At 51.6% G+C, this 10,408-nt stretch overlaps 1 protein-coding gene across 1 annotated transcript; it reads left to right on the plus strand.

Annotated features, from left to right (window-relative positions):
* Positions 1-8,751: 8,751 nt before the first annotated feature.
* Positions 8,752-9,482, plus strand: LOC115778916 (integumentary mucin C.1-like; the record flags this gene model as incomplete). Its single annotated transcript, XM_030727293.1, has 2 exons — positions 8,752-9,262; positions 9,361-9,482. Coding segments are annotated over 2 exons (633 nt in total), but the record flags the coding sequence as incomplete, so codon positions are not given.
* Between the last annotated feature and the right edge of the window lie 926 nt (positions 9,483-10,408).

Below are 10,408 nucleotides of genomic sequence, written 5' to 3' on the forward strand. Positions count from 1 at the left end.
AGTGAACTTCTCTCTCTTTGCTCTCCCTTAAAATACAGCAGCTCTTCTTTTAGCTAGCAGACACTGTGCGACAAACTGCACACACTTTGTGTGTTTGCGGATATTTTTGAGCATTCAGAAACCCATCCATCCATCCATCCATCCATCCATCCATTCTCTTTCGCTCATCTGGGGCCGGGTCACAGGGGCAGGAGCCTAAGCAGAGAAGCCCAGACTTCCCTCTCCCCAGCCACCTCCTCCAGCTCATGCGGAGGGACCCCAAGGTGTTCCCAGGCCAGCCGAGAGATATAATCTCTCCAGCGTGTCCTGGGTCTACCACGGGGCCTCCTACTGGTGGGACATGCCCAGAACACCTCACCCAAGAGGCGGCCAGGAGGCATCCTAATCAGATGCCCGAGCCACCTCAACTGACTCCTTTCGATGTGGAGGAGCAGCGGCTCTACTCTGAACCCCTCCCGGATGGCTGCACTCCTCACCTTATCTCTAAGGGAGAGGCCAGCCACCCTTCAAAGGAAACTCATTTCTGCCGCTTGTATTCGCGATCTTATTCTTTCGGTCACTACCCAAAGCTCGTGACCATAGGTGAGGGTAGGAACGTAGATTGACCGGTAAATCGAGAGCTTCGCTTTTACACTAAGCTCCCTCTTCACCACAACAGACCGCTGCAGCGTCCACATCACTGCAGAAGCAGCCCCAATCCGTCTGTCAATCTCCCGCTCCCTTCTCCCATCAGTTGTGAACAAGACCCCGAGATACTTGAACTCCTCCACTTGGGGCAAGAACTCATTCCTGAGCCAAAGAGGGCACTCCACCCTTTTCCAGGTGAGGACCATGGCCTCAGACTAAGAAGTCCTGATTCTCATGCCGGCCGCTTCACACTCGGCTGCGAACCGTTCCACTACAAGCTGGAGGCCACCCCCTGATGAACCCAACAGGACCACATCATCTGCAAAGAGCAGAGATGAGACTCTGAGGCCACAAAGGAAGAAGCCTTCCGCCACCTGGCTACGCCTAGAAATTCTGTCCATAAAAATTATGAACAGAATCGGTGATAAAGGGCAGCTCTGACGGAGTCCAACACCCACAGGAAACGAATCCAACTTATTACCGGCTATACAGACCAAGCTCTCACTGCGGTTGTACAGAGAATGAATGGCTCGCAACAACGGGCCAGACACCCCATACTCCCGCAGGACCTCCCAAAGGATACCCCGAGGGACACGGTCGAATGCCTTCTCCAAGTCCACAAAGCACATTTAGACTGCTTGGGCAAACTCCCACGCACACTCGAATATCCTTGAGAGGATAAAGAGCTGGTCCAGTATTCCGCGACCAGGACGAAAACCGCATTGTTCCTCCTGAATCCGAGGTTCGACTAACGGACGCACCCTCCTTTCCAGCACCCTGGCATAGACCTTACCGGGGAGGCTGAGGAGTGTGATCCCCCGAAGGTTGGAGCACACCCTCCAGTCTCCCTTCTTAAAGATGGGGACCACCACCCCGGTCTGCCAATCCAATGGCACTACCCCAGATCTCCACGCAATGTTGCAGAGGCGTGTCAACCAAGACAGCCCTACAACATCCAGAGCCTTCAGGAACTCAGGGCGAATCTCGTCCACCCCAGGGGCCCTGCCACCAAGGAGTTGTTTAACTACCTCAGTGACCTCACCCCCAGTGATGTTCAAGTCATCTCCCTCATCCCCAGACTCTACTTCCACTACAGAAGGCGTGTCAGTGGGATTCAGGAGGTCCTCGAAGTATTCCTTCCACCGTCCGACTATAGCCTCAGTTGAAGTCAGCAACACCCCACCCGCACTATAAACCGTGTGAGTGGAGCACTGCTTTCCCCTCCTGAGTCGCCTGACGGTTTGCCAGAATCGCTTCGATGCCGTCCGAAAGTCTTTTTCCATAGCCTCACCGAGTCTCCCAGTGACTCCAAAAAGGGTGGGTACTCTGAACTGTCATTTGGCACATAAGCGCAAACAACAGTCAGGACCCGTTCCCCAGCCTGAAGGCGCAGGGAAACTACCCTCTCGTCCACCGGTGAAAACTCCAATGTACAGGCAGCAAGCTGGGGGGACACAAGAATACCCACCCCAGCTCACCGCCTCTCACCGAGGGCAACTCCAGACTGGAACAGAGTCCAGCCCTTCTCCAGGAGACTGGTTCCAGAGCCCAGGCCATGCGTTGAGGTGAGCCCAACTATATCTAACTGGTATCTCTCAACCTCACGCACTAGCTCAGGCTCCTTCCCCACCAGGGAGGTCACATTCCATGTCCCAATAGCCAGTCTTGATAGCCGGGGATCGGTCTGCCAGGGCCTCCGCCCTTGGCCACCGCCCGACACACATTGCACCCGACCCCGATGATGCCTCCTGCGGGTAGTGGACATACAGGAGGGGGGGCCCATGAAAGCTCTTCGGGCTGCGCCCGGCCGAGCACCACAGGCTAATGCCCGGCCACCAGACGCTCTCCCTCGAGCTCCCTCCCCAGGCCTGGCTCCAGGGTGGGGCCCCAGTAACCCTATCCCGGGCAGGGTAAACTGTTCCCTTGCTCTTACAAACATAGGGGTCTTCTGAACCATTCTTTGTCTGGACCCTCACCCAGAACCAGTTTGCCATGGGAGACCCTACCAGGGGGACAAGCCCCTGGGCAACATAGCTCCTGGGATCACTGGGACACACAAACCCCTCCATCACGATAAGGTGGCGATTCACGGAGGAGCATTCAGAAACATTGCATTTAAAATTACCTGCCACACGTGACTCCATCTATGCTCGCTTCTCTTCAGTAGCCCTAGCTAAGCTGTTTATGTCCCGCGAGCAGAACTTATGGACTCGGTCCGGCCCACTGTAACCCCTGATTATAGCGCTATAAATGAGAAATAAATTATGTGTTTGCGTAATGAATCCCTTTGTACCCGAGAAGCCCCAGTGATGGAGGTTATGCCAGTACGATTGTCTCTTATGTGTTATTATTTCTCTGTTTAGGCTCAGATTGTTTGATGTTTGACGGCGCACTGACCGGAAATGCAAACTTCTCTCTGATGTGTTAAAAAGTAACGAGTCTGTTTTGAAAATGTAAGAAGTAGAAAGTACAGATATTTGTGTAAAAATGTAGGGAGTGAAAGTAAAAAGTAGTCAGAAAAATAAATATTCAAGTAAAGTACAGATACCTGAAAAATCTACTTAAGTACAGTAATGAAGTATCTGTACTTCGTTACTTCCCACCTCTGCAAATAATGTAATGAACAAATTATTCATTTTACATCCCTGCATTTAAAAACTGGCCAAACAGGTGTTGGGGCACACAAAAAAGGTTAAAAAACATTGGCCTAGGCAAAAGAGCCAAACTGTTTTTCTGCCTCTCATTTGCAGCCACAAACTTCTTGCAAACTGACTTCTTGTCCAGTAAGTCAAGTTTATCCTGTATATGAAAGTAAACTGACGTTAAAAAAAGACGTTATAAACAAGGCACATTTACGGCAACATTCCCTACAGTCTGTTTTACCTCATTCAAAAGAGTTTCTGACTCATGCCGCTGCGATGTCCCCCTGTCCCCCCCAGTTCCTACACCTATGCTTGGACACAGTGTTTTGTAACAGATATCTGCCAACTGCTTCAAAACCTCAAAAAGAAGAAGACTGAATGATTAACCAATCACAGCCCATGCCATGTGATGCCGTGTGCCTTGTGTGGGGGGTCATAGGTGACACACAGCGTTGCCAACTTAGATTCTTTTCAGAAGCACTAGTGACTTCTTTTCCCCAAAAAGCCTGTCGTGAGAAATTTAGTGGCATCTTCCAGTGAAGAAGTACTTACTAATGTAAGCAAAGATTTTAAACATCAAAACCACATAAAAACATCTGAAATTTGTTTGTTGAAAGTTTGCTTTACACATAAGAAAGATTATTTACAAGTTGGATAAAATCACATGGTTCATTTCAATACGACTTACTGTATACACTAAATTGTATGCAGGTTGCAGGCTTGCAAAGAAATACTTGCCTGAGGAAACAACTGATTATTTTAAAAAATTGTTGTAATAAAAGTGCTATATGAATATGGGTGTACGAACTGTTGAATGAGCTAAAAAGAAAAAACATGTGGAGGGCTGTGCATGAGAAAAAAGTATAATAGCTGTATCAGTTGCTCTACCATTTAAAATGTGATGAAGACAGAAAGGAAATAAAATACACATATAAAACAATGATTAATATTTGCTTTTTCATTTGCAGTAAACGATGGTACTCAAAGTATCCCAGCTTTCGGCTGTGCATCTGAAAATCTGTGTGCAAGTGCTTCGGCCGTGACTTCGTTACCTTTTCTGCAAAATGTTGGTACCGTAACGAGTGGACCAAACTGTGTTCTACCTACAACAACTACAACAGCTACCCCAACCACAACAACAGAGACTCCAACAACAACCACAGAACCCCCAACGACAAGTGAGACTCAGACCACGACAACAGAAGTCCCAACCACATCCACAGAAGCATCAACCACAACAAGTGATGCCCTAAGCACGACAACAGAGATGGCAACAACAACAACAAAGGTGCCAACCACAACAACAGAGGCTTCAAGTACTACAACAGCTGCCCCAACCACGACAACAGAGGCCCAAACCACAACAACAGAGGTACCAACAACGACAACAGAGGCCCCAACGACAACAATTGAGGCTCCAGCCTCGACAACAGAGGTCCCAACAACGACAACAGAGGTCCCAACCACAACAACAGAGGTCCCAACAACAACCACAGAGCCCCCAGCGACAACAAGTGAGACTCCAACCACGACAACAGAAGTCCCAACAATGACAACAGAGGCCCCAACCACGTCCACAGAAGCCTCAACTACAACAAGTGATGCTCCAATCACGACAACAGAGGTGCCAACCACAACAACAGAGGTCGCAACCACGACAACAGAGGCCCCAAGCACAACAACAGATGCCTCAACCACAACAACAGAGGCTTCAAGTACTACAACAGCTGCCCCAACCACAACAACTGAGGCTGCAACAGCAACCACAGAGTCTGCAACGACTACGAGTGAGGCCCCAACCACGACAACAGAAGTCCCAACCACAACAGAGGTCCCAACCACGACAACAGAGGCCCCAACCACAACAACAGAGGCCCAAACCACAACAACAGAGGCTTCGAGTACTACCACAGCTGCCCCATCCACAACAACAGAGGCCCAAACCACAACAACTGAGGCTCCAACAACAACCACAGAGTCTGCAACGACAATGAGTGAGGCCACAACCACGACAACAGAGGTCCCAACCACAACAGAGGTCCCAGCAACGACAACAGAGGCCCCAACCATGACAACAGTCACCGCAACCACAACAACAGAGGCACAAACCACAACAGCTGAGGTGCCAACAACAACCACAGAGGGACCAACGACGACAAGTGAGGCCCCAACCACGACAACAGAAGTCCCAACAACGACAACAGGGGCCCCAACCACATCCACAGAAGCCTCAACCACAACAACAGAGGCTGCAACAGCAACCACAGAGTCTGCAACGACTACGAGTGAGGCCCCAACCACGACAACAGAAGTCCCAACCACAACAGAGGTCCCAACCACGACAACAGAGGCCCCAACCACAACAACAGAGGCCCAAACCACAACAACAGAGGTCTCAAGTACTACCACAGCTGCCCCATCCACAAGAACAGAGGCCCAAACCACAACAACTGAGGCTCCAACAACAACCACAGAGTCTGCAACAACAATGAGTGAGGCCACAACCACGACAACAGAAGTCCCAACCACAACAGAGGTCCCAACAACGACAACAGAAGCCCCAACCATGACAACAGTCACCGCAACCACAACAACAGAGGCACAAACCACAACAGCTGAGGTTCCAACAACAACCACAGAGGGCCCAACGACGACAACAGAGGCCCCAACCACAACAACAGAGGTACCAACAACGACAACAGAGGCCCCAACGACAACAACTGAAGCTCCAGCCTCGACAACAGAGGTCCCAACAATGACAACAGAAGTCCCAACCACAACAACAGAGGTCCCAACAATGACAACAGCTGCCCCAACCACAACAGACGCCCCAACCACAACAACAGAGGTCCCAACAACAACCACAGAGCCCCCAGTGACAACAAGTGAGACTCCAACCACGACAACAGAAGTCCCAACAAAGACAACAGAGGCCCCAACCACGTCCACAGAAGCCTCAACTACAACAAGTGATGCTCCAATCACGACAACAGAGGTGCCAACCACAACGACAGAGGTCGCAACCACGACAACAGAGGCCCCAAGCACAACAACAGATGCCTCAACCACAACAACAGAGGCTTCAAGTACTACAACAGCTGCCCCAACCACAACAACTGAGGCTGCAACAGTAACCACAGAGTCTGCAACGACTACGAGTGAGGCCCCAACCACAACAACAGAAGTCCCAACCACAACAGAGGTCCCAACCACGACAACAGAGGCCCCAACCACAACAACAGAGGCCCAAACCACAACAACAGAGGCTTCAAGTACTACCACAGCTGCCCCATCCACAACAACAGAGGCCCAAACCACAACAACTGAGGCTCCAACAACAACCACAGAGTCTGCAACGACAATGAGTGAGGCCACAACCACAACAGAGGTCCCAGCAACGACAACAGAAGCCCCAACCATGACAACAGTCACCGCAACCACAACAACAGAGGCACAAACCACAACAGCTGAGGTGCCAACAACAACCACAGAGGGCCCAACGACGACAAGTGAGGCCCCAACCACGACAACAGAAGTCCCAACAACGACAACAGGGGCCCCAACCACATCCACAGAAGCCTCAACCACAACAACAGAGGCTACAACAGCAACCACAGAGTCTGCAATGACTACGAGTGAGGCCCCAACCACGACAACAGAAGTCCCAACCACAACAGAGGTCCCAACCACCACAACAGAGGCCCCAACCACAACAACAGAGGCCCCAACCACAACAACAGAGGTCTCAAGTACTACCACAGCTGCCCCATCCACAACAACAGAGGGCCAAACCACAACAACTGAGGCTCCAACAACAACCACAGAGTCTGCAACGACAATGAGTGAGGCCACAACCACGACAACAGAAGTCCCAACCACAACAGAGGTCCCAACGACGACAAGTGAGGTCCCAACCACAACAACAGTCACCGCAACCACAACAACAGAGGCACAAACCACAACAGCTGAGGTGCCAACAACAACCACAGAGGGCCCAACTACGACAAGTGAGGCCCCAACCACAACAACAGAGGTACCAACAACGACAACAGAGGCCCCAACCACAACAACTGAAGCGCCAGCCTCGACAACAGAGGTCCCAACAACGACAACAGAAGTCCCAACCACAACAACAGAGGTCCCAACAATGACAACAGCTGCCCCAACCACAACAGAGGCCCCAACCACAACAACAGAGGTCCCAACAACAACCACAGAGCCCCCAGTGACAACAAGTGAGACTCCAACCATGACAACAGAAGTCCCAACAATGACAACAGGGGCCCCAACCACATCCACAGAAGCCTCAACAACAACAAGTGATGCTCCAATCACGACAACAGAGGTCCCAACCACAACGACAGAGGTCGCAACCACGACAACAGAGGCCCCAAGCACAACAACAGATGCCTCAACCACAACAACAGAGGCTTCAAGTACAACAACAGCTGCCCCAACCACAACAACTGAGGCTGCAACAGCAACCACAGAGTCTGCAACGACTACGAGTGAGGCCCCAACCACGACAACAGAAGTCCCAACCACAACAGAGGTCCCAACCACGACAACAGAGGCCCCAACCACAACAACAGAGGCCCAAACCACAACAACAGAGGCTTCAAGTACTACCACAGCTGCCCCAACCACAACAACAGAGGCCCAAACCACAACAACTGAGGCTTCAACAACAACCACAGAGTCTGCAACGACAATGAGTGAGGCCACAACCACGACAACAGATGTCCCAACCACAACAGAGGTCCCAGCAACGACAACAGAAGCCCCAACCATGACAACAGTCTCCGCAACCACAACAACAGAGGCACAAACCACAACAGCTGAGGTGCCAACAAAAACCACAGAGGGCCCAACGACGACAAGTGAGGCCCCAACCACGACAACAGAAGTCCCAACAACGACAACAGGGGCCCCAACCACGTCCACAGAAGCCTCAACCACAACAACAGAGGCTACAACAGCAACCACAGAGTCTGCAATGACTACGAGTGAGGCCCCAACCACGACAACAGAAGTCCCAACCACAACAGAGGTCGCAACAACGACAACAGAGGCCCCAACCACAACCACAGAGGCCCAAACCACAACAACAGAGGTCTCAAGTACTACCACAGCTGCCCCAACCACAACAACAGAGGCCCAAACCACAACAACTGAGGCTCCAACAACAACCACAGAGTCTGCAACGACACTGAGTGAGGCCACAACCACGACAACAGAAGTCCCAACCACAACAGAGGTCCCAACAACGACAACAGAAGCCCCAACCAAGACAACAGTCACCGCAACCACAACAACAGAGGCACAAACCACAACAGCTGAGGTGCCAACAACAACCACAGAGGGCCCAACGACGACAAGTGAGGCCCCAACAACAACAACAGAGGTACCAACAACGACAACAGAGGCCCCAACGACAACAACTGAAGCTCCAGCCTCGACAACAGAGGTCCCAACAACGACAACAGAAGTCCCAACCACAACAACAGAGGTCCCAACAATGACAACAGCTGCCTCAACCACAACAGAGGCCCCAACCACAACAACAGAGGTCCCAACAACAACCACAGAGCCCCCAGTGACAACAAGTGAGACTCCAACCACGACAACAGAAGTCCCAACAATGACAACAGGGGCCCCAACCACGTCCACAGAAGCCTCAACTACAACAAGTGATGCTCCAATCACGACAACAGAGGTGCCAACCACAACGACAGAGGTCGCAACCACGACAACAGAGGCCCCAAGCACAACAACAGATGCCTCAACCACAACAACAGAGGCTTCAAGTACAACAACAGCTGCCCCAACCACAACAACTGAGGCTGCAACAGCAACCACAGAGTCTGCAACGACTACGAGTGAGGCCCCAACAACGACAACAGAAGTCCCAACCACAACAGAGGTCCCAACCACGACAACAGAGGCCCCAACCACAACAACAGAGGCCCAAACCACAACAACAGAGGCTTCAAGTACTACCACAGCTGCCCCATCCACAACAACAGAGGCCCAAACCACAACAACGGAGGCTCCAACAACAACCACAGAGTCTGCAACGACAATGAGTGAGGCCACAACCACGACAACAGAGGTCCCAACCACAACAGAGGTCCCAGCAACGACAACAGAAGCCCCAACCATGACAACAGTCTCCGCAACCACAACAACAGAGGCACAAACCACAACAGCTGAGGTGCCAACAACAACCACAGAGGGCCCAATGACGACAAGTGAGGCCCCAACCACAACAACAGAAGTCCCAACAACGACAACAGGGGCCCCAACCACATCCACAGAAGCCTCAACCACAACAACAGAGGCTACAACAGCAACCACAGAGTCTGCAATGACTACGAGTGAGGCCCCAACCACGACAACAGAAGTCCTAACCACAACAGAGGTCCCAACAACGACAACAGAGGCCCCAACCACAACAACAGAGGCCCAAACCACAACAACAGAGGTCTCAAGTACTACCACTGCTGCCCCATCCACAACAACAGAGGCCCAAACCACACCAACTGAGGCTCCAACAACAACCACAGAGTCTGCAACGACACTGAGTGAGGCCACAACCACGACAACAGAAGTCCCAACCACAACAGAGGTCCCAACAACGACAACAGAGGTCCCAACAACGACAACAGAAGCCCCAACCATGACAACAGTCACCGCAACCACAACAACAGAGGCACAAACCACAACAGCTGAGGTGCCAACAACAACCACAGAGGGCCCAACTACGACAAGTGAGGCCCCAACCACAACAACAGAGGTACCAACAACGACAACAGAGGCCCCAACGACAACAACTGAAGCTCCAGCCTCGACAACAGAGGTCCCAACAACGACAACAGAAGTCCCAACCACAACAACAGAGGTCCCAACAATAACAACAGCTGCCCCAACCACAACAGAGGCCCCAACCACAACAACAGAGGTCCCAACAACAACCACAGAGCCCCCAGTGACAACAAGTGAGACTCCAACCACGACAACAGAAGTCCCAACAATGACAACAGGGGCCCCAACCACGTCCACAGAAGCCTCAACTACAACAAGTGATGCTCCAATCACGACAACAGAGGTGCCAACCACAACGACAGAGGTCGCAACCA

The sequence above is a fragment of the Archocentrus centrarchus genome, chromosome 4 (assembly GCF_007364275.1).
Source record: "Archocentrus centrarchus isolate MPI-CPG fArcCen1 chromosome 4, fArcCen1, whole genome shotgun sequence".
In the NCBI taxonomy this organism is placed as follows: domain Eukaryota; kingdom Metazoa; phylum Chordata; class Actinopteri; order Cichliformes; family Cichlidae; genus Archocentrus; species Archocentrus centrarchus.